General features: G+C 44.9%; 1 protein-coding gene across 8 annotated transcripts in view; it reads left to right on the top strand.

Moving 5' to 3' along the window:
• The window catches only part of LOC108926335 (CUGBP Elav-like family member 4), an 80,083-nt gene that overhangs the window by 34,365 nt on the left and 19,804 nt on the right, over positions 1-25,914 (top strand). For 6 of the 8 annotated variants that reach the window (XM_018738987.2, XM_018738985.2, XM_018738984.2 and 3 more), the window contains exons 3-4: positions 19,343-19,391; positions 24,773-24,901. In XM_018738987.2, coding sequence (XP_018594503.1) covers positions 19,343-19,391; positions 24,773-24,901 — 178 coding nt within the window. The remainder of the gene's footprint in view (positions 1-19,342; positions 19,392-24,772; positions 24,902-25,914) is intronic. The other 2 variants (XM_018738988.2, XM_018738986.2) reach the window with 1 other exon arrangement.

Raw genomic sequence — 25,914 nt, 5'->3', positions numbered from 1 at the left:
TGCAGTCCCCTTCGCTTCCCTTCACAGGTTCCAGCAAGGTTGTTGTGTTGAGGAGCACATTTGTCTAGGAGCAGACCTGCAGGGTGGGTGTTCTCTCTCTCTTTCTCTTTCTCCCTCCCCGCCCTCCACCCCAGCTCTCTTCGTCCCCCTCCCTCGCCTTGTTGCATTTGTCTGATCCCATCTCCTTCACATCCTCTCCTGCTTCTCCTTCACTGTGCCTGGGGAGTAATTAAATCACGCCATGCCTCCCTAGAAAACACACACAAACACACACAGTCGTGCACCCGCTCGCCGTACCTTCTACACCAGCCCTCCACCAACAGTTAAACAAAAAAAAAAACAAAGTGTCAGTAAAACTGTTTGCTGTAAACCTTCAAACCTTGTGGAAACATCACAGCCAAATGGTGTTTGACCACAGGCCAAATTTTTGGCCTGAAATGCTTCTTTAACTGAGAAGAGAAGCTGGAGAGCAGGCAACCTTGTGAGGGCTTGTTACACCAATGCACTTGAGCGCTGATTAAATGAGGAACCCTGAGGCAATAAGCAAATTAATATGAACTAGAGAGACATTAGCCACCGTGTTTTGAGTAACTGCGACATGTGGGCTGCAAAAATGGCTGTAGTGTCTTGGATTTCAGCTAGTTGAGGTGTTAACTTCACAGCACATTCATTAGCACGTTACGCAGAAGCGACTCCGGGTTGACAGTTGGCATTTCGAGACTGGGGGCAGTTCGTGGCCTTCCCCGCAGGAAGCTGTGGAAGTGAAGGCTGGTGCCGACTGCTTGCAGACTTGGCGGATTGAGGACGGTGTGCCTTTTGAAGGCCGGGGTCATGATCTCCACCTGTGCCTATTCTGAACTCTCTGCCTGCAGTTAGGAGCCTTTTGCATTTTCTTAGAGTCATTTCTAATATATGATGATGGTAAATTTATGATTTAGCTCTTGTCTTGTGTTCTCAGACTCTGTCCTTGAGAGCACAGGCTGTGCAGTGAACTGGAGCTGAACTTTGTCACCACGGTTGGGGTCATGGCAAACTGCGGTGCTGCTGGGGGTAGACGAGGGCCAATGGTTTACAACCACAGAGCTGACAGCGCTCTGCAGTGTCTACTCGAGATACACCACCACACAGCTCCTCTTTAAACACTGCTCTTTCCTCACTACCCAGTGCCACCTCTCCTTACGTTACTCATGGCTGACACTACTTTAGACTTATGGATCCTGGTAATGTGCAGAATCCATCCAAAATGGCCCATTGAAATCTGCATTCCCTCTCCCCCTTGGGGAATTAAACAGCCTTAAAAATGGACGTGCGCAAGAATTTGGCATCGATCGGGAGATGTGAGCGTGCCCCAAGTACACCATTTCCGGTGGAAAATGTGTATGTGAGGGTCAAGGTGTGTTTTTTTGGTGCTTATATCTATAAATCTGTAGCCACACTGGGTCCAGACCCACAGAGAATCACTGTCCTGTATTTTTAGAGATACACTGATTTTCTAGACATTCCTCCACTCCACGGAGATGTTCCTTCCATGACTTTCAGGCTAATATTCCCACTAATGCAATTAGAGCTGAAAGGTGCGACAGCAGAGTCCTTCCTGGGATTTGTACCAGCAACCTGAAGAACCAGAGTCAGTTCATGAACGGAGCTCTGAACACCTACCGTGCAGCAGCATATTTTGAGAACTATCTATTCTCTGTTTATCGGGCCGCGACGAATGATATTTGAGTTATCTGTGTTTGGACAATCTTGGATTTAAATAAGACCGTTTTTTTATCCTTGCAAAGGTTCAGCACCAAATCTGAGTAATGGGGGCAGTATATTGACAAAGACGTTAGCCATTTTTTATTACCTAAATCTAACATTATTGTACAGGAAGATAATATGGTACTTGATCTTTTGTTAATTAAATTGTGGAGATCTGGTTATGAATCTCGCTGTTATTCATAAGCACTTTTGCCCAAAGGGACAGGCAGTATAAACATCCATCAGGCTAAGCAGAGTAACGCAATTTATTTGGCAATTGAATAATCTGTTATTGCACCCTCGCTAAACTGTTGAAGATTTGTTGAGAGTGGATTTCTGTTGAGTTTATTTTATTAGATAACATTATTTTGGGCCTGCATATTTTAAGCTAAGATGTAGACTAGCTCCTACAAGGGTACTGCGTAATAAAAACAATAATGTGGAATAATGAGAAGTATTTTGTCTGTCGTTAGAACCACACCGGAGATCAATGGTGAGGGAGCAAAAACTGTTAGATTAGCTCTAGGAACAAGATTAAAATGTACAATATTTTCTACTTTTCCGCGAGGAACGACCTTAGGGAGCTGGCTCAGTTGAAGTGCTCCTTGTCTGGTCGACGAGGACCTGACCACATGCAGCCGTCGCAGTCTTAAAAAATATATATTGGTCACAAAAACACCATATGCCATGCGAGCAAACATATCTCTGAAAGCCTTGAACCATTCTGCACAACCCCTGCAGAATTCCTCAGACAAATCGTACTGTAAGCACAGAATTTGGCATCCTGCGCAGTTGTATGGCTTTTATGTATTTCAGCAGCGCATATGCTTGTATACATTTAATGATCTTTTATTTGATCCTTTATATTTTATTGAAGATTTTCATTTTTCCCCTCCTTTAGCAGTATCATCTGAAATGAGGTTTGAGGAATGTGGCAAAATATAAGCAGAAACTTGCTTATTTCCCAGTTGTGTCTTTCTATTTATATAACTGCAATCTGCCTCTGTTCGAAGAACCGTCCTCAGCATTTAAAATATGCATTTTGTACCACAAACATCAGCTCTACTCATTGAAAGCAAGAAAAAAAATATATATATATACACATACATACAGACAGACAGATACACTCACAAATACAAATTCGCACACCCACACAAAGACAAAGAAAGAGCACAAGGTCCCAGAATTCCTCACCCTTCACAGTCAAACACATGATTTATTGTGTGCTCCTCGCTTGTGTGGTTCCTCTTTGTTACCAGAAAACTCTGACCCCGTCCTGCCGCCAGGCCGTATGTGCCAGGGAGATGCTTAATCTCAGTGGACAGCGGCTGTAGGAACTCATTTCCACAGCACAAGAAGAGGCGGAGGTGGCATCGGTCCGAGAGCCGGCCAGCTCTACCTCAGCCAACGGGTCTCTGCTATAGCTGCTGCTATTATAAAAAAGGCCTCCTGGGCTTTAAAGGGTCTTTAGCATTACCGTATGGCATTTTCGTTGAGGAGAAGCAGGGAGAGTGCAGGGGACTCCCCTGTGATGTATGACACTGACTCTGTGAAAGAAGGGATGAGGAGTATGTTTTATAGCAACGGACAGAAAAAATCACGCCCATGAACTCCCCTGTGGTTCTGAGAGCCTGAAGACGGTGCTCAATAGTCGGTGTTGGATGTGTGGTGACCCTAACGTGCAAACTCTGCAGCTCCTGCTTAATCCCGATTTTAATGCTGGCCTCGCCTGAGGCCATGTTCTTCAGTCTGAAAGGATTACGACTGCAGCCGAGTCCCACAAGGCAGCGACAAGCGCCAGTGCATCTCAGCACCCTCCAAGATTAACATATGTAAAGACACCCAGGGCCTCTGCTTTCCTCCTCACTCTCACCTCTCTGGCAACAGCGAAGCCGCCAGCCTGTGACTGGAGGGCCGTGCCGACTGGGGATAACTTTGTGACCCCTCTGCCCCAAACCGAAGTGGAAGTGCAGCGAGACGGCATCTGCCTACATTCTTCACTATAGCACACTGACATTTATTTATCGTTCTCCCCCTGCTTCCTTTCTCTGAAGTACAGCAGATTATTCCTGATGAGAAAAAATGGAATGCTAATGAGGAAGAATCCAGGGAGTTTGCATCTACAGAGTTCACAGTGGGGTCAAAAATTTGGAAAATTTGGCTGCTTTCCAAATCTATTGATTATTTTATGGTTATTGAGGTCACGGAGAGTCCATTGTTCTATCAGCAAGGGATGCAAATCTGTAAATATTTAGAGAAAAAGGTTATGAATAATTTCATATGAATGTAGATGAATCTAAGGGAAGGATATTCAACAAGAAGGCAGAAGCCAGTGTTGTTCTCTAAGACAGAGCTCAGAGATGGAAAGAGAGCAGCAGTTCTGTTTCTGTGATTGGAAGGGATTGTAAGAAAGTTCTAGGGATAACATGTGAGCTAGAAATCAAAAGCTTACTTACAGAAAGTGAACCAACATGGTTGCTGTCATAGTTTAAATACTATTCCTCAAACTGGATATGAAGTAAAAAAAAGCTGTTGTACCTGCTACATTAGACCTCAGGTGAAGAGGTTCGCTGTGGATTCACTTATTCTCTCAATGTTAATTCAGCGTATGTGAAAAAGGCTGCCTCTGGTCACAGAGCACTCAACTGGGCCCTGCTTGTTTTATGAAACCCATCCACGCACCGAACAGTGAGACTCACCTCCTCGCACGCAGCTGCTGAGCTATACCGGGCCGCTTGAAGAGGCAGTGGGGGAACGACTCCGTTCTTCAGCCCACGGCGGCTGCGTACCCCTATAACCCTTTGATGGAGCCGCGCTTCTTTAGCGTTACGGGAGCTCTTCGTATCCGTAGGCAACCTTTCACTGCTCCACAAGTAGGATACACACAGTTTCATTTTCATCTGTTTGATAAATACACCGCATCTCGCCTTTGCTTCATTCATGCTATTTTTATAAATACGTGTTGGTTTTGGAGACACGCTGATTGCTAAAGATGAGTTGCGCGAAGTTCAGTAAGTTTTCTCCTGCACTGGGAATAAGCAGAGACAGGCTTTGCCACAAAAAATGTTTCTTTGCTCACTGCGTTGCTCTAGTATTTTAATATAGATAAACAGTATACATAGATTTGTTGTACAATGCATGCGGTAAGAAAAAGAAATTTCATCTTAGAAGCTTCCTGTAATCCGTACACCTGTACAAACCCATCGCGCCAACTGCTGCGCTGTCTCTCTGTTTTCCGTGCGCCGAGTGAACACAGTAATGCCACCATGCATTATTAATTCGGGCTGTGTATTCATGGAATGGGTTCTGAATGGAGGTGCAGGTTTGATTAACTTTTACAAGTTTACACTGAATTCACAGCTGCGAGTCGGCAACTGGGATCAAGCAACAGCAGCCCCCCACCCCACCGCCATAGTCTCCTCAGTGTCTTGAGTGGGGTACACTCGTCGCTGGACTGAGACACGAAGGCTTTCTCGTATGTCCGCTCCAGAGCTTTTGTTCCCGCTCTTCTCCTTTTTTAAGCAGTTTGTGTTATCTAAGTTGTTATGATTTCAGACTTTTATTGTTATTATTATTTCAGGCCGTCCCTGGGTTACGAACGTCTGACTTGCGTACAACCTGTAGTTACAAACCACCCCCGTTTAAAACGAAAAAATTATTACTAGGAAGGTGACCAGGAATCGTGGATATTCTGATGAAGTTTTATGCAGCTACCCGTGTGATGAACATTGATTCATATGGTGAAAAGAAACTAACTGGACTTAATCATACATCTGCATCTGTGTCCCTCTTTCTCCTAATGTAATGCACAAATTGTATTTTCTATGAGATGTACATCGCTTTGGAGAAAAGTGTCTGCTAAATGAATGGATATAAATGTAAAGGCTGCTGTATTAAAAATTAGAGTCACAAACAATGGTTCGTAATAACAAACAGCCGCTACTTTGTGACGTGCATCAAAACATTTCGTGTCTACAGCGGTTTGTTGGCTCTTCGGCGCGTGAGCCCGAGGTAGGATAAAGACTTTGTAGTTGGACTGTCACGCCCACGATCTCGTCCCGAACGTCTGCACATGCCCGAAATCAGAGCAACGGGGTATAAAGAAGCCGCACCTGCATACTCTGGTTGCGGAAACTCATTTGACAAACCCATCTCTCCAGTACTTTCAAGTGAACCATCAACTACATACCCGTCCTTCCAAGTCCCTCGTTCTCTTCAATCCCTCATTCCCACTCCTGACATCCACAGCTCCCAGCACTTACACCGCTTCCTCGACTACAACCTCGGATTCTCCCCAAGACCTGCATTTGTGCATCGACTGAGCCACGCCTGTCCCTGACCACGAATCTCACCTGCTCCCTTGTGCACACTGACAATAAAGATCCCGTGATCTTTAGCTTTTGATTTCTAGCTCACATCCACACACACACCTCAGTCTCCTGCCCTCTCAGTATGACACGGACCACGTTGCTTTAAAGCCAAATACAGTAACACACTTGAAAACAATCACGATTGAAACTACAGTGGAGATAATAAAGTGATTGGAAAAAGGTGAAACACCAACGAACATTGGAAAGGCCGAAAATTAAAGTTTATTTAATGTTTTTATACCTACATACACATTCTCTCTCTCTGTAGTAATATTCATTATCTTTCCGTTTCTCTCTTATAAATACTGTAGGTTCATTTATTATTATTATTATTATTATTATTATTATTATTATTATTACTGTGTTGTTATATTAAAGATGTTTTAGTCTATCCGGAAGTGTTTCTTCAATGTTTTTTAATGCATAGAAAGGTACACGATATACTATATACTGGGGCTAATATTTGACAAACTGACGTTAGATACTCACCACACCTAACTGTTCGGACATACAAATCCAACTTAAAGACAAGATGACAACACGGAACTCGTTCGTAATCCAGGGACTGCCTGTATTAGTACTACTGCTACTATTGTTGTTACTACTATTATTATTTTTATTAGCCCAGGTATGCTGGTGGATAATTTTTAGCAGGAAGAAACCTCATACCTTGATAAAATTTATAGTTTTACCATTTTGCTCTAAATATGGTTTGTCATCAGGCACAGCAGAAAAGAGCCACTGAATCCTGCCAGGTGACTTTAAATAGAATCCACCGAGCCAACGACAGACACAGCTTGCAAAGGAAGAGATGCCTGCTGTTGGCGCTCAGATATGCTCTTTCTTTTCCTGCAGACCTCCACAACCGCAGAAAAATTGACAAACATATAACTGGGGAAGTTGGGGGAAGTTGATTAATGAAATTAAAATCTATTCTGCCAAGCTGAGGCTCGGCGTGTTCCAGTTTGTTTCACACTCCAGGATTTTATACTCTAATGGCTATCCAGTTAGACACAGATAAATAAAGGATCACAGTCATTCGCTGTTTATTACCCATTGATTCTTATTTACACTGTGTCCCAGGGGGTGCAAACACTCCTTGCTCGACTTTAGACACTATGTCTCATGCCGTTGCAGTTTGTCGGAGTGAAAATGAAAATATTTACTCTCTAGCTGCCAAGCCCTTGCATTCACCAGTGGATGGTCCCGTGTGCAGCCGCACCTCCGCCCCACTGTCCAATATGAAAAAAAACCACACACACGCTGCTTGTCTTTGTAATAGCAGGACAAATAAATAGATGCTAACAATGTAGTCGCAGGCACTCTGCAGGGGAAACATGAAATATGGCTGTGTTCTCAGTAGCTCTGTCACCTCCTCTGTGGATTGTCTCTCCTGTCTCCAGGAGAACATGCGTCCTACACCGCCTTCCTACCCACGTTTACCACAGTTCTCTGACGGGGATCCTCCGTGTTGCCGTCCCCTTTGGAGCAACAGACAACGTCGACTAACAAACGGCCCCGGGCGGGAAACTGGAGACGGAGCAAGACATAAATTGCCCCCGCATCTCCACCCCAACAAAGTAGACTTACTTCACCAATGTTTATAGAGAGGTAGAACGAGCATCTGCTGACTTTGTCTCTTTCCTCACTTTTCCATGCTTGCTTTTAATGGAAACGGCATGTAGCTGAGTTGAGTTGTTTTCAGTTGAAATTCCCTGGAATGGTGTCCACTTTATCAGCCATGTGACCAGTAAACGACATCAGATTGAAGGTGCACCCTGCCCAACCTAGTGCCCCAAGAACCATGACCATGGAACGGGGCGTGCTATAGTCATTATCAGTGTGTGGCTGAGACCCTCTCCTTCACTGCCCCTCACAGGCTGAGCAGTGCACTGCAAAACAGCATGGAGACACACTATTATTCCTGAATTCCATTTCAAGTTGAACAAATCTCATGCAATAATATTGTCACAGATGTATAATTCATCATGTCTGTGATGACAAAGAACAAAACGTGGTATTTCAAAGGGTTGTTGAAGGCTGGTGCTGGGGGTGTGTGTGGGGTGGAGGGTAGAGCTGGCTTCTGGTGTGAGCAGGAAGGGGGCTCCAGCACAGGCCGGCTCAGCTGGGGGGCAATGCGGTGGCGCTGGCAAGCCACTCTAAATAAACATGTATTTTATCCCTAAACGAGAAGCCAGCTGGTCCCCAGGTGTCTCAGACAAAGGGTTTGCATGCGTTTGCTCCAGTCGCTATTAAATGGGCTTCTGTAAAAGATTGCCAGCAAAGCAATTTCCCTGCTTCCTCACCACAGGGTGTTGGGCAGACCTGGGGTGTAATTGTAGCCCTTCACGCCACATGCAGCTCAGGCATGCCACCGAGAGACGCCGTGCGTTTCGCTCGCCAGAAGGGAGAATAGCCAACCAGATGAAATGTCAGACCTGCTCAGGACAATGTGTTCAAGTCAAAGTTGAACAACAGAGTCCATTTTAACTGGATTCACTTTAAATACAAAGCAGCATTAAGAGCAACGTGCTACTCCTTCTGACATTCCGTCGTAATGTGTGTAAATTAGCCGATGAATGTCTCAGATACTGTATGTGAGGGAAACGCTCTTGTACATGTGCTGTGGATGTTGTTATGCCCATTCTCCTTCAGCAGCCCGGTTGTTTCCTTGAGTCCCAACCAGAATGATGTCATAACACCAGTAAACTTACATCACCCAGTCCTTCTGCGGAGAGAGGTTCATCGTCTAAACAAATATGGTGAATAAAGACCAATGTCTGGAATAAACACGTGCGCGTGCACGGCGCAAAATGAAAGGGTCGTCACCGTTACGGAGCAATCGCCGTTTCCAGAGATGCAGGTTTTTGTTCGTGATCATCGCACATGACACTAGTGTGCGTGATAGCATCCTGTAGAAAGGAGTACAAAATCCTGCTTGGTAGACTAAGCCTGGAAGACAGTTTGCTTTTTTCATGTGTCCCCTCTTAAGTGACAAGATGCTTCGACCCGAATCGCCCCTTCTGTCAACACATTAATGAATCTCGACCTGCCAAACAAACTCCGAGGAACATGTGTCCACAGACCACTCAAACGCATCCGAAACAAGTAACGACAAGCCGCAGCCGAATCAATAACACGGGCAAGCATCACCAGGCTATCAAACAGGCTCCTAGATCTATCCGGAATGCCGTATGAGGTGTCTGACAAGAATTAAAATGCACCTCTCCATAGGTCTTAAGATGTCTCAAGATAGCTCTTTCATCTCCTGCTTTCGAAAGTGCCTTCAGGTGCTTCCCATTTTGTAAGTGCAACCAAAAAGACGTGTTTCTGTTTGATATATCGCGCCTGCCGCTGTTTTCAAGACATTATCAGCCCCCTTTTAATGCGTCTGCTCCGTGCTCTCTTACAGCACGTTATACAAATCCCCGTTTAATAACAATTAAAACTCAGTTTAATTAAATGAATTTTCACAGACACGAATAGGATGGATAACGACTAATAGATAAATTTCATGGTTAGTTAAACGCAGGTACTGTATTTGCCCCATTATTAATTAAGGTAGAGAAAATGTTCTTTCAAGGGGACCTTTCTGTTTCATTGTTTTGCAAAATGCACAGTTTTAATTTTGGGAACTTTGTTTCGTAACATATTTCCCAAAAGAAATTGCCTTTGACACCTGACTTTTGATACAGACAAAAACAAGTCAAAGAATGATAGATGTGCTGGGAAGATTGCTTGAGGATTTAGCAGGCATTTTTTTATAGCTGTCACATTTGAGTTGAAAAAACAATCATAAAACTGCAGAATTGAAAAATCCTCCGAGGATCTGAAGTAAAGGTCCACAGCCGTCAGGAAACAATAAACCCAGCTTGAACATTAATACAATCTCAGAAATGAATTGTGTTGCTCCCCGTAGGCACGTTCACCGCCGGACTGCTGTCCAAAGGGTGCTGTCAGCCCAAATTGGTCAAAAGTAGGAGCATTGTTTTAAATGTGGTTCCCAAATTTCTCAAGGCTTCCATTTATCTGCATGAAAGTTTGTAAGAATGTGTCATTGACCAAAGCCCCGTTCTCCACATGATTAATTAGAGTGTTGACCCCCCTCAGAGGAATGGAAATGAATCTTTAATCGGAATGCCTCACAGGACATAAATGTTACAAAAACACTCATTAGGCGATATTACTCCACTTGACCTGTAACAGGGGAAAAACTGATGATCATTAATCATACGTGTGTTGTAAGGCTTCCGATTTGCATGCATAATGCAGGGCACATTAAGATGTCTCTCCTGTGGCATCGCATTCAGGCTACCGTGGGCATTCGGAGCAGACCACTGGTGAGGAGCGAAGAGCTGCACAGCGTCAGAGAGACAGGCCCCTGGCCAATGGGATGCTCTTCAGCCAGCATCCAAACTACAACTGCCAATCAAACAGCCAGAGGCTCTTCCTTGGACCCACCTGCATCAATTAGCATACATTTGCATAGAGATTCACCAGTTTTGTTGCCACGCTTGGCCCTGCCGTCTGAGTGACATTTTGTCTTTCTGTCTCCCCTCGCTCCTGTCACCGATAAAGGATGAGAGGTGGCGGAGCGGTCTCTCGCAGTGCCTGTGTCTTCCTGCGCTTCTGTATGCAGGATAAATGTTTGTGAAAAAGTTCTTAAATCTACACTCAAATCCAGAGAGATGAACTGCCGACAGGAGATCTGCAAAACTGCTGAACTAGTAATGATGAGCAGACTACTGACAGAAGAGGGTAATGGAGGATTCTTAGCCCCCTGAGATTTGTTTGTTTGCTCAGCTATTGAATATAAAAATTATGATCAGCTCAAAATGGTGGCTTTATTCCAGCAAACCTTGATGTCTAGCACTGGGCAGGGCATAAAATTAATAAATTGATTCTCTTTCCAATGGAAATCTGTCAAAGTTTTGCATGAGCCATTATTGGTTGAGGGCTCAAAGATCTTGGCCATTAATAACAGCAAAAAGAGGAAAAATAATGATAAAATATAAATACATGCCATTTTGACAAATGATTGACCCTGGCATCCGTTATTCCCACCAAAAACAAACAAAATTATTTTAGAAAGAAGAAATCTTCAGGGTTCATTTAAAGTCATAATACAACCGATAAATCTCACATGAGGTGTACTAATATCCCTACGATAGAACGGGAGATAGCCAAAAGCAGAACATAATCGTAATTTAAAAAATGAAGCACAATTAAATTACACGCTTTGTGTCTTTTGAAATAAACTGAGTAAAGTCAGCTCATTTGAAGACTGTGAAAGGAACCACCAGATGAGAGGGCTGAAATGAAGGAGAACCAATTCAGTATGAATGTGGGTGAAGTTCTCAAGGACCTCAGCTTTTTGGGTGGGCAGTAGCGCTGAAAGGTGGACACATCAGCTTAATAGGCTTCTCTCGGACGAAATCATCACATGACCTTAAAATAGCTGAAGGCAGTTAAGAAATGACCTGTGCCTTGACCGCTGGGCAAACACATTTTCGGAATGGAAGTGTAGGATTCTTTCTGCAGAACCTCTGGTTTTTACAGCACAGAAGAAATGTGTTATTAGGCCTGAACTCTTCCCCTCACGTATAACATGGAAGAGACTGCTAGCATGCATTACAATACTGGATTATTATAATTAGCATTTTAAAAATGCCTTTCCGCACAAAAGAAATAATGCTTGAACGTATTAGAAACAAGTGAAAGCAGATTTTAAAGGCAAAGCACAGCTTATGAGACTAAATAATAGTTTTGAGAAAAAAACAGCGTGGCACAGCGAAATGTATGGGATTAAATATACAGGGCTAGATTTATGATGAGCTGTCCTGTGCTGTATCCCGGGGTAAATTGATGTATACAAAGAAAGCACGATGTTCCAGGAACCTCCATTGAAGTCGAACGGCCACTGTTATAAAGGCAGAGGTCCTTTCATTAACCCAGTCACTGATGGAGTGCTATGGCAACATTCTGAAATTGTCGGGATCGATCTCAGGAAAATCATCTTTTCAGACAGACATCAAAGCAACGCTTTGAACTTTAAAACACAAATATAACTTTTCATAGTTCAATGCTCTCAGATCATATCTCAGGGATTCCTCTTGCAAGTAATTTCGCTGCGTTAAAACAGATGTTGGTAACCACTAGCAACTGTCCTGGGTACATTGCTCTTTATGTACAGCACCTGGAGTAATCACGCATTGACAAAGCATGTGTTTTTGTTTTTTTTGCAGAGCGTCTTTAAGTATAAAGTAAGGGGGCCTCCAGCTGGTGGTTATTTTGCTTTGAATGGTTCATTTTTTCCGTGACCCAGATCGCTTACCATAGCCATTCTTCACAAAGTTTGCCATTCACCCAGGATAAAAAAGGCAGCCCAGTAAGTCTCAACAGGGTGAATAATGTGAAATGAAATGAAAAAGCCCCATGACTATTTTCAAAAGAAGCAGGATAACAAGGGGAGAAGTGTCTCATCATAGTGTGTTTATTGCATTGTGTGTGTTTGTGTGTGTAAGCTCATGCCTTGAAACAACTTCTAGGCTTCAGCAATTTTTGCAGCCCTGCCCAGCCTACCACTTCAAGGCCTTTCAGCCGATCCAGTCCCGAAATGACATCCATTGACGGATGTAGCTAATAAGTGTCTTTGCCATGCATGATCTCATGACCGATAGAAATACCAAGAAACTGTCATGCAAAGCCACTAAACATCATCTAGCATCCTAACTAGGTACACGAAAACATGGCAACACACTGATTTTCCACCATATACCCGTCATGCTGCAGAATAACTACAGACCAGCGTGTTGGTGGAGATGAGTCAAAAATTCATTTACTAATTGGAATTTTTTCCCCTTTGGGTGGGGAGCGAGTACTATGAATTTTTCAGGGCAAAGAGCCCATTGTGGAGTACTATACAGCCTGCAAGGAAATTAGACAGAGAAAAATGAGCAGACCCTTCACCCTTTCCTTGGTTTTGGGAGGAATTAATTGGCTGGCCCCTTGTCTTAAGACCCTGCTCGAGGCTGTGCCTGCATTCTTAATGTGGTTTTCCCAGGCCCTTAGCATTCGTTTTCTTGTTGTTTTTGCCCGTTATCCAAGTCTCGTGTGGTAAATTATTGAAGGAACACTTTGGTCCCAAAAGCAGGCCATGTTTACTGATGGGCTTGATGCCGATTGCGGTGTCCCACAGTGACCACGCAGGTAGCATCACCACGGGGAGCCGGTGGCGTCTGATTGACCTCGGCACTGTAGCTTTTGCATTTCAATTGTTTGCTCGTGTGCGTGCGGGCTGTGAACTTCCCCTCCGGCAAGCATTATTCTTGCGAACAGAGTCGGAGGTTGTTAGAAAAAGCTACATGTACACAGAAGGGGCTCATTGTTTCTGCCTGGTAGAAACTTCTTGGGAGGGCGACACTGTCGAAACAAAAATGGACGGCAGGCCTACAGGGGGTGTGGAGTTTGATGTTCTCCCGCTGGCGTAAGTCAGAGCTCCGCTTCCCCAGATGGGTTTGGGGTGGCTCGACGCTGCCCCCTGAGGGGCTATGGGGCGCTGCAGCACGCAGCACCTTATCGCCACCTTGCAGTCGTCAGGTGTCCCCCGCTAGCGCTAATTAACTGTCACTCCAGGTTTGCCTCACCAAACAACCTTTTCAATTACACCTGCTATCCAGTCCCTGTGCCTGCAGGGCACAGAGCGCTGTCTCACACACCTCTCCCATGCTGTCTAGCCCAAGTGTGAGGTGCTAGCCGGACAAGATGAAGACGGACTCGGGGAAAATATTACGCTGTGCTTTGTTTTCGTTTTTTACATATTTTGTTATCAACGGTCCCTTGAAGCAGGGAGAAGGCAGACACCCAGACTATCCAGGGAGGGGACTGCTCAGAACCTCCCGAACCTTTGCTCTGCTGTGGAGCCTTTGTTTCTCATGTGCTGCAGTAACAGTGCCTCACTGACGCTCCCAGTTCCTCCAGCAGCTGGGGTTAAATGAGCAGGTGGGTTTGTCTGGAGATTGAGGAGGTTGGATGCAGTGTGAAAGTCTCTGCTCTGAGGCATTCTCTCGTTTTACATTTGCTCGCCTTTTATTACTAAAGCGTTCAGACTTAGGTCGCTATGAAATGTAAGCATGGTGAATTAACTTCTACAGCAAGATCATCGATTGTGATGAAGTCTTGTTACACTGCACTTCGTTTTGGTTCCAAAAGTCTGTCCTTTCGTGTTCTGAATAATCGTGGCACTTTTTGTCAACGTTTGCATTCGTCACTCAAATTTTCCAGAATGACCAAGCCGGAATCATTGAGAACGGTGACAACAGTGCATTCTTGGCGTTGATGGTTTCGGGCCAGTTCTGGAGTGATTTGTGGTGTTGGCAAGAGTGATCTGCAGAGTATTTTTTGTTGCGATGTCTACCTCAGTCAGGATGAAGGACCACTAACAAAGTGGTTAACAGATGAAAGTAGCCCAAATGGAAAGCAGAGATGCAGAATGAGACCTGTTACACTGCACCTTTCCATGGCTCCTGCCTCTGTGCAGGCCTTCTCACACGGGGCAAGAAGGCGCTTCACGGCAAATGAGATTTGGTTTGCCCCCCCAACCATAAACCTTGTAAGACCCTCCTCACAGCTTGCGCTCTCTTCAGGGGGTGGCAGTCAGGGGGCTTTTGAAAGGAAAAGTGTGATGCAGCACTCTGATTAGAACTGGCAGTCTGTTATAAGCCTTGAATGTGTCATCTCTATTAGTGTGCTGCCATACCAAAACTGTGTGTGCGTGTGTGTGTGCTTGCGTGCATACGCACTTGTATGTGCCTGCAAGCACTTGTTTATTTTAATGAGCTGTAGCATTCTGCTATTTAAAAGTGGTATTTGCTCACGAAGACTAAGAGAGTGCCTTTGATGTCTACATTTAGGCCAGGCCCTTACCTGTTTGTTTATTTATGTCTCTCAAGGTGTCTGCAAAGAGCAGGTATCATAATTAGAATCTCTGCTGCCTCTGTGGAGCAAACCTAACTGTGCATCCCTTCCACATACGCGCAGCCCCTTTTGGTGCACGCCATTGTCGGGAGGGTGCGGCAGTAGGTGCACACCACATCTCAGCGGGACCGGACCGCACCCGTGGTTGGACGAGACCTCCTTCCATGAACCGGGTGTTATCCTCACCTGCAACTTCACAATCAGTTCAAGGCAGAAAACGTACGAGTTTAACCAGACACAGGGGTCATAAACTTAGCAGAGGCGTTTCGCCGGAAAGGAAATTGGACGGTTCCGCTATTCTTTTGTTCTCTTTTTAATTTGAAATTCGTCATCTACCACTCAGAATTATGGCTCTTGTTTAGTGCTTGCATCTCTGAGGACTGTGTCACTCATTTTATCATTAACAAAGTAGATTGGTGCCAGCTGCCAAACCCCTAGTTAAAAGCTAGCTGAAAGATGCAGTGTCTCGCCCCCAGACAGACCACTGACTCAGAAAGGCTTCTATATTCTCCATGGGCAGCAGGGGGTGCAGCTGTTAAGCCACTAGATATAAGGCCACAAAACTTAATTTCCAAGTATTAGGAGAAGCCCTGCTGTTGTACAGCTGAGCAAGATGACTTAACTACACTGCATCAGTAAAGTATCCAGCTATAAAATTGGAAGTTAAAATTATATAAAAACATAAAAGAATTAGTTTCTTTTCAAAATGCCTGCTAAGCGACTAAATGGGGTCTTTTGAAAGTCTTTCTGAAAGTGTGGAAAGTTGAAAACATCTGCAGAAATGTTCCCACGCGGAGGGCAAATGACTGTGCCACACGGACATCACCCCTCCCCTGCCAGCCTGCTCCGAGTGGCGCTCCATAGCCCTGAGGCGGAGCTCCACAGTAGCTTCATAAAGCCCGCTGTCATGCTGGTTCATCCCAGCCCCCCACACCCCACCCCAGGGTAAAAAGTGAAAGTAGCCATAAAGTTAATGTGGCGCGGCATCCACTCTGCGATGATCCGTGTGTCGGTGCATCTACTGCTGGGGGGAGAAAGGGCTTTATGAAGCTGAGTGTAGCAGAATGGCTGGCTGGACTTCTCGCTCACCCCATGCCATCCAGTTCTCACCAGGATCCCACACCCTCCAGCCTTTAGATGGAGAGCAATGGCAGAGAGAAGATGGATTAAAAGTACCTGCTGCACATGATCAGCTCCACTTAGGTTGCCACCAAGCAGGTGCGCTGGAGGTAGAATGGTGTGGAGGTAGAACGGGAGGGTGTTGTGAAACAGAAAACCAGTTTTCAGAGAGACTGAAGGTCACTGATAAGCAGGGAATCAGTCAGGAGGTTCAGAGAAAGAACACAGATCCTGAAAATCCAGGTAAAATCCAGCGTAATGCGCCCCATTTCTAACATTTTATCTTGTTTTTTTAAAAAGAAAACGCCGATTCAATAAAGTTGATGGCTGCCTGTATGGAGATAAGCTGTCAATGCCTGCTCAACCTTCCCTGCATGACTATATGAGCCCCCCTCTAAGTCTGTCATTACCAAGCCTCTCAGACAGCACAGTCCCAGCAAGACCATCCATTTGTTTGGGTCGTGACTCTCTTCTCATGAAACATCCGCTCTCAATCTCCATAAATATCCATAGTCCTTCTGCCTCCCGCAGACGACAAGACACTTATGTATTCTTAGCTTTATGACAAAATGCATACTTTTGTTTTCACGTGGCCATTTGAGACGGCAGATGCCTTGTGGCTCGAGAGTCTAAGCAGTCTGGGAGTGTGTGGCAAGGGTAAATCAAACCCCTCTGGGACCTGGCTTTAATACAGCTGCTGAGGGACTGAAATCACTGTCATCTTTAGCCTGGATCCCACCAGCTGGTGCTCGAAACAGACCCAAGAGTGGGTGCAAGGTTCAGGAGCAGGGGTGCAGCGCGAAGGTCGAGCCACTGCCCATGGTGGGCACGGAGTGGGTCTCTGCTGTGTCTGTCTCCAGTGCTGGCATGTGAGAGTTTGGGCTCAGGAATTTGTCAAATGGAAACTCAGCCCTGTGGGAAGTCCAGATGAATAAGCTGGCAGGAGACCCCTAGCCGCAGAGTACTGAAGGGAACCGTGTTTTACTGCTCCTGTTCTGTGTGGTGATTGCTCAGATCCTGATAAAAGATGGGCCAAAACAGCACCTCTAAAAAGCTTTGAGGTCAAAGAGAACATTTTTCTTTCCAAAACGCCGGTTTGCACCTACGTTCTCGCCATTAGCTAGAGTGTCCATCCTTTTTACGCTCAGCATAACAGCAGTATGTTTTGTGTCATGTGTATCAAAAGCACCTCTTCTGTGCAGCACTGGACCAGAAAAAGCTGAACGCCAAAAGGTGACCGAAAAGACAAGGCTCTCCTTTGTACCTTGTTGAAATGTTTAGAGTTCTAATTGCAGTCTTCGGTAAAAGGTTCGGTGGTATAAATACTTTAAAGTGTAAGCTATAAAGTCTCGATTTGAATAAAAGTGTATTATAAGCAGCCCCAGAGCATAATTTATTGGCTCTCTGTGGGAGCACACCTTCAATCCCTGACGTGTGCGTATGTGTCTGTTTGGGTGTGTGTTTCTGCCCGTGCGTGTGTTAGCCTCCGCCACCTGTGGTTGGAGGTGTCATCGCGCCTGCCCTGCCTCGCCGCACCTTCTAGCCTCTCCAGGCCTCAGATAAATTAGAGATAATTAACTTTGCCTTGATCTGCCGGCTAATCTTACACTCAATAATAAGGGATTCAGCTGTCACTTAGGCCATCTGCTGCTAGCAGAGTCCCGAGCCGATGCTTGTGCGCTTCTGTGCATCTGCATGCGCTTGCGTGAGGGTATGCTGACATTTAGCATGGTATTAAGGCAGAGAATTACCTGATCGTGTTAATATTCCACAGTGAAGTTAATGCCAACTTTTAGCTATAATTTTTTTTATGTTTTTACCTTCTTTACAGAACATATTTCCAACATTTTTTCTCCTAACTTGCAATTGATCAGAAACTGCTGCACTGAGACATGGTCCAAGTATCAACCTTAGTGAGTATTTTCAGGCAATTTGGCAGCAAGGAACGTAGACTGAAGTCCAGGACTTTCTACCCAAAATCTCCAATCAGGGGCTAAGGCGTCTGACAAGTAGGTGTCAAAACCCAGTGTGAAACTTACCTGAGTAGCCTCCCTGTACAAGCCAGAGAATGAGGACTGATAATGGCCCATGAAACTTCAAGCCAACTGTTTGGGAGATGACCTCTGAATACAGTTGCTTGGAGGCAACCATGGATAAGAGTCCCCTCACTGTTAGGTCATCTGTACTGTCCGGCTGGTCTGCAGCTTTGGTCCCGTGACCAGTTAGTGAGAGGCAGAACCAGGAAATAGAGTGGACCATGGCCAGACTGGGATATCAGGACATGCTTCTGAACAGATCATGCCTCATCTCTTGCTCCTCATAGATTGCCAGCACACATAGTGTCCCCTGATTCAACCCTTGCATTCCCAAGGTTCCCATCACTTCAGTTCCCGCTTGGCTTAATTTGATATAATCATCAGCAAAGCATTTGATCCTTCTGCAGCGATTCATTTTTAATTTGAAAGACTAGCAGTGAAAACAAAAGGTTAATTCAGTATTATTGACTTTGCAGAAGAGTATATTTACAAAGCCCGTCAAACGTCAAGGCAATGTGTAGTCAGAGCTCGCAGACGCTAGCATTTCTGTTCCACCGAGAACCCCTTTCCTCCTCCGTACAGACTGGCAATCATAGGCCCTTGTTACTAAACAGCTGTCATTTGTCGCAGAACTCTGTGTGTGAATCTGGGCTTGGAAATCAGTTCTGTGTCCATCTGCTCATGCTCCTGTCTCCTTCACATCCTCTGCACTACTTGGCATCCAAAATCTGTTGTTACCAAACAAAGGGAGGCCTCAGTTTTGTCTCTGACCCTCATTCTTTCAAACGAAGCACCATATCAGAGTCCATATCTTAGCCGTCTCTCACAGAACGGCATTGTGTTTTCCTGGTTTGAAGACCCAGTTTTGTGTTCATCCACTGGATCTTTTGGCTTCTTCTTGCACTGTTTTCAAAAAGGGAACAACGACAAACTTAAATAGTGTATCCAACAGTTTAGTTCAGTCTAGTTGCTGTAATTATGCAGTTTGTATTAATACACACAACTGTGACATGACTGTAGAAACAGAACTTTTCGTATGCCATTCGGTTCATCCGAGTGATGGCGCTAAGCTGGGCTTTGTGTCTCCCCTTCCCTCAGATGAACCGGCCAATCCAGGTGAAACCAGCAGACAGTGAAGGACGAGGAGGTAAGTGAGCTTCTTCTCCCAGTAGATCAAAACCCAAGTGACTTTCCTTTGTGTTTCTGCTTTCTATAAATGGGGGGCACTCTGAATTCTGGGAATTCACAAAGAATCTATCCCTTTCTTGCATAACTGATTCATATGCAAACTCTCTGAGGAATGCTGATTAACACAGCCTTAAATGACAAGCGAGCCATTTGGTCCAGCATGATTTCTGAATATACAGTCATTTGTAAGCTCCCAGAGAGAGGTCCCGGGTACTGCAGCCTAATGTAAAAAGCCCAGCTATAAAAAAACTTCATTATATGTGAAAATTAAGTGAAGCACAACAGAACAGGCAGAAGACATAGTTGAACAGAGTTGCTTCTTCTAGTCTGGCAGACTTGTTCTGTTTGTATTTCCTCTCCCTCAACTGAAACCTGGGGATGATTTACACTGCCAGGTTAGGGATCAGGCCGCCCATTTCCTCCCTACACAAATCTCATTTAGATCCTATTTTTGTCACGGCGCCACTTTAATTAATGGCCATCTAAAAACAGGCAAAGTCTGACCGACAAGGCTTGGGCAGAAGCCAGTCTGCATTTTACGGAGATGGATTGGACATAGGGCCTAAGAGAGAAGGACGGATGGGGCCGCTATCAATTACTATTCTCTCTCACTGCTGAAGAGCGGGGGGAAAGGAAAAATACATGCCAGTGAGTGAAATACAGGTTAGCCTGTGCTCAGTGCCCACCTTCTTTGACTCTGCAAAACCTGCTTACGAAAACTTTCGGTCTGAAGACGGAAGGAAAAAATGGGTAATGCAGATAAAAGCAGCTCTGGCAGAACGGACAGTATGAAGATATTGTGAGCTACAGTCCATAGACCTTCGTAGCAAACTGACTGTGAAACTAAGTTCACAGATAAAGCAGTCAATCGGTACTTTGGATGAGTCAAACCAGGACTGTCAGAGCTCCGTTAATGAGTAGCTCTGCCAGTAGTGCTAAAAAAGTTGGGGCGATCACAGCACAGGGCCGGCAATGGCCAACAGGTACAGATGTCAGGCACTTAATGCGCAGGGGACTACCGGGAGTTTTGGACATGCTTGATAGCCTCATCGTGACACCCAGTGCAGCATCCCTGCAAATGAGTGCCATCGGTCAAACACGTGACATCAGCGATTACCCATCGCTGGGAGTCACGGAGGCATCTGGTTTCTGGGCCTTTCGCAGACATTAGTGCCTATTAGTGGATTCCACTATTCATTCAACCCCTAACCCTCCCTGTCCAAGATTTCCAGGAGAGGGATATCCTCTCCTGAGGAATAGCCAAACGCTGTTCCCTCAGCATGGCCTGCTGCCCAAGAAGCAACGCCCAGACCACGTGCGTTTTCCTCCTCCCCCCTCTGTCAATCACACTCAGTCAAGACTGACTGATGGGATTATGTAAATTATCAGTGGGACTTACATCACTGTTGCATCAGTTGTGTTGGCTTTCCATTTGGCCTTTCAAGGTTATCCTCTTACCAGCATGAGAATGCATTAAGTGTTAAAGGGCACACACACACAAACTGAAAGAAGGGACAGCAACGAAGGAAACATTCACCAAATGAGATGCAGTATAATGGTGATGGGCTAGATTACGTTTTTTCGTTCTTGTTTCCTTCCTCCTTAATGAGGAAGAAAATGAGAACCAAGTCGATTCCAGTGACTAACTTGACTCCCTGCTATTCCATGTTGCAAACAGTAATATTGTGTGTATCAGAGTTGCAGACTACACCCAACAGAGGGCAGAGTCCACATCCTCCTAAGTAGAATGTCTTTGGTTATATTTGTGTCTGCCCTGCCTGTCAAGAGGGAAATAAGGAGAAGAAGAAAGCTATATAAGAGAGTTAGAGGGAGTTTTGGACAGCTGATCCAATCTCGGTAACAAGGCAACAAAGAGCCTTCCCATCCTCCCTTCCTCAGCCCACCGGGAGTCTCTTACCCCTGACCTTGTCGGCCGGTGTTCCACTGAAGAAAATATCAAGCCAGATAATCTGTGATTGGAGATGGCCGTTATCTAAACACAATCTGTTTGTTTGCTTGGTCCTGCTCCTCCCGCCGGAGCCCCGGTGAAACACGGAACACATCCAATTACCGGGGAGATGAGGAGGGACGGCGGGCAGGTCGCAAACCTCATTCGCTTTCATTAGCTGTGATAACAAAGCGTCCCTCCTTTTCCATCAGGGCACCAAGTCTGCTCTGGCTTTTTCTTTCTAACCTCTAAGGGAAGAACTTTTTTTCCTTCGTCTTGTTCCACCGTATTTGCCCTTGCTGCCATCACAAGGTGCAGTAGGCTGAGCCCCTGTTGAACTCAGAGGCTGAATGCTAACTCTGTTTGGTGCCCTGTGCACACTCTCTACCCAGCTGCAGCATTCTGATTGGCTGGAGGAGCCATAGGAGGGCTGTCCGTCAACATCCAGGATCCACTGAGAGCTACATTGTGTTTGCTAGCAAATTTTAGTAACACCTTGTGATTCATGACTAAATTTCACCGAATGCTGGAACCTATAAAAGTGTGATGTATAAAATAGTACCTTAGGGTTCATACAGAACATTAAAGTTCTTTGTTAGAGCAGTGCCTCGTAACACTGTGCTATAATAATGGAAGAACCAGAATTTCTCAGCTGTTAGCGCTGCATCAAAGTCAATATTTGATACAGTTCTGTGTGAGCAAATTATTACAAATAAAATACAATGCATTTATTTATTTATTTAGCAGATGCTTTTCTCCAAAGCCATGAACACGTGTGGTTCTTAAGTAGTTAGTTTCTTTCCACCATATGAACCAATGTACATCACACAAGTAGCTCCGTAAAACTCAGAATATCAACAATTACTGATCACCTTCCTACTACTTTTTTTTTTTTTTTTTTTTTTTTTTGAGATACAGAAACATTTACGAACATTACAGGAGTAGCTGCGTAAAGGTTTATCCAGGTGTGATCTTAAAGTTATGGTGCATCAACATTTACACATTTCATGAACTTAGATCATGAGCAAAGTGAGTTTTGAGACCCAGCAAATTTACCTACATCCTCTCGCACCACCCAGGCGCGGTGAGACAGCAGCGCTACTTGCTGTGCCACACATATTTTTTGATTCTCATGGATCCAGGAGTTTTTTTTAAAAAAAAAAAAACATCAACTCTTTGTCACAACCTGACCAATTTCTTCAAGGTAGTTTACACTGGCTGGCATCTACCCGTTTACAGAACTAGTGGGGGGGAAATTGAATCCGAAGGGGCCTCAGGTTTCTACAGATTTACTTTTCATTTAGGTCACACAACAGGAGCTCACTTTTTTATCTAGATAATCATCTCATTTAAAGAATGAAAACATGAGGTAGAACAAAAAACAGTAGGTCTCATGGCCCATCAGGACCGGAGTTCCCCAACAGCTTCTTCACGTCACATCAAGTAAACTTTTCGTAAGAATGCAAATAAGACAGCAGTACAAGGACATGAAAGAGATTTTGTCATGAGACAAATTGTTTGGAGAGCTGACACACTTGCACCGAGTCATAAAAATGCAAACTGGATTTTCAGTAACATAATTTCCTCCTTCAAAACAAAAAAAAAAAAAACCCAGAAGAAAGCAATATTGCAAAAAACTTTCTGCAGAATGTCAAGGTGGTTGACATTTTGCAGACAGATGCATTAACCTTTACAACCAGTGTGGTTTGTGGCAAAACTACTTCGCTTCTAATAACTAACTAATTTAAATCATCAGATGTCAGTCGTGGCTTCTATTATTTCTGTGGAAATAAACTCCAGCTTGGATATGAATGAAAACGGACCCTTGCTCAGTCTTTTTATATACCCTCCCCGCTGCTGAGGCTCAAATACAGCGAATGCTGTCAGGATGCAAAAGCAGAAAGAGAGAGGGCTGCTGGGGGTCCGGGTGGGGGAATTTGTGCATAAAACAGACACTTTTTTTTTGTCGTTCTCCAACATTTTCTTTATGAAAATCCAGAAGTGTGGGGGCGGGGGTGTCTCATAGCTTGACAAGCATGAGAAAGGAGAACATCAAATCATTTGAGTGGCGTGTTAAAATGACACCGATGGTTTCAGAGGATAAACTGTTTAACTTTTACCAAAAATTTAGTCAGACAGACAAATGTACATGACTGAGGGAAGTCAGTCTATCAGAGTTCTGCTGTCACAAGGAACGCTATAACTATGCTCTCTCTCTGTCTCTCTCACTCTCTCTCTCTCTCTCTCTCACACACACACACACACACCTAATAATTTGAGCTTGGCCTTAAGGGTAGGTGAACAATAATGAACTAAATAAGGAATTGACTAATTTGTGTCCCAGACATGAGCAGTGTGCTAAAGAACCACCCAGAGTGTAGAAAACCTCCATCGGATGTGGAAGTGGAGACCTGCAGCGGGTGCGGCACACATACATACGCACTGCAGGCATCATATAGGCCACTGATTGCAATGCTGATCGTGTGGGTAGACAGGAAGTTGTCAAAGCCATTTCTGTGAACTTTTCAGAAGTGGAACAGGACAGGATACCGCGCGTGAAGGAGGCCCCGGTTTTATTTTTAGTACGCAATAAGCGACAGGCAGCACAGCTGCAGCTAATGGGGTCTGGCAGGTACAGGAGACGTCACATCTGTCGAGACCCAGGTGATTCTCCCGCGTTCCCCCCCTCCTCCCCCTTGCCCAGCGCTCACAGACAAATGACTCACAGGAAAGATCAACAGTGTCATTTCTAATAAACTCCCTTCCTTCGTCACGCCACTTCGGATCAATGCCGGAGATGGGCTGCAGCGCTTCGTAAATTTATTCCACAACTCTGTCGAGTAAGAAATAAACGGCACAAGAAGAAAGAAAGGAGATGAATGTTGTGTCTAATTTCCCAAACAGACGGGGAGATTGATGGCAGTGTTTCACAGGCTTTGACTATGGAGCTGCTTGGTGTTTGATGGCAGAAGGCAGTGTCATCCGGACTACACAGGGTACAAAACATCCTCCTTCTCCGAGAGCCATGCGTATCTTTCTCTTTATGTATGTGGGTTACGCTGAGTTACGATTACAACAGATTAAAATTTGAAAGCCTTTTCTCAAGGTACATGGTATTGTTTGTTATTGTTATTTCATTGCAAAGCTGTTTCTAACCAAAGACATCACATTTTACTGATTTAATAGGCTGCATATCTTACAGAAGTGAGTAGGGCTCCTCTTCGGACCCCAGGGGTTGCAAGTCTGTGTCTTTAACCTCTATACTTTATACTGAGCTGAATAAATGGGTAAAGTTTAAAACTGTAAATGTGTGAGTGGTTTCGCTGGGTCAGTAGGTAGAACAATGATGACTATGTTTTTCCCATGTTTCCCTCCTTTCATTTTGTTTCCAGAAGACAGGAAGCTGTTCGTGGGCATGCTGGGAAAGCAGCAGGGGGAGGATGATGTGCGGCGGCTGTTTGAGCCCTTCGGTCAGATCGAGGAGTGCACCATCCTGAGAGGGCCTGACGGGGCCAGTAAGGGTCAGCCAAACGCTTCCCTCCGCCTTCCCCCCACCTTCCCCCGTTCCACATAAGAAAGCGCTGTTTCACCTCATCACTTTCCAACCCCAGAAGGACTTTCTCCCCAGACAGAATGCACCAACCAGCAAACACAGACTTGTCATTTATTGTAGTGCTAGGGATGTGCCCCTTACTAAGGCTGATGGGCTTAATGCTTCTCTTTCCCTTTTCATTTCCCTGCCAGAATACATCCAGGCTGGTTTTCCTCAGAGAATGTCTGATTCAAGCAAGTAGAATAGAAAGGCAGTAGTGACTTTGCATGCTCCCTTGTTCCTCTCCAAAATAGCATATAACCATGCAGTATCCAACAACTCTTTCACAGTCCAAATGTAAACCACAGCAGGTGACTCCTTTTAACATCAGAATTCATTTCAACAGGCACGCAACCGACAGTAAAGGCCAGTTGTTGTCATATGCCATGTATTATTGTCATGGTAGAACCAAGCAAACACAGACCTGTGGACCCTTGTCCATTCCTTCTCCCTCGTGACATGAGCACTTGAGTGTAAAGGAGAAAGAAGTGAGTTGAGCAGACATTAATGCACACTTTGGATGACAATGAGGACAAAAGAATAAAGCAGAGAGCGCTGCTCGAGAAGACGGGCCCACGTTCCCTGAGCCACATCCTTCCACATACTTATGTCTATCAGAGGTTGATAGATGAAGGCCTTAGTACCCCTGCCCTTTCATCCTGCCCTCCCTGACCCATCTGCCCACACTATATGTTTTCTCTTCCTGCTTGCTGCCCCGCACACCTTATTTATTCCGCAGGGAGCTTTACAGTTAGCTATGCCCGATTTTCTCAGTTGTTGATGTTGACCGAAACGGTGATTGAACTGCCAGGTCTATACATTGTAATTTTGAGAAAGGCATTGGAACAGCATGTGGTGCTCACAGCAGTCTGTGCACAAAATGACTTCCGTAACCCTGCTGAGGAAAGGTTAAGTGTTATATATAGGGGGACGACATGAATG

This window comes from Scleropages formosus, chromosome 7, assembly GCF_900964775.1.
Source record: "Scleropages formosus chromosome 7, fSclFor1.1, whole genome shotgun sequence".
NCBI lineage: Eukaryota > Metazoa > Chordata > Actinopteri > Osteoglossiformes > Osteoglossidae > Scleropages > Scleropages formosus.
This window is presented reverse-complemented; position numbering and strand designations above follow the sequence as displayed.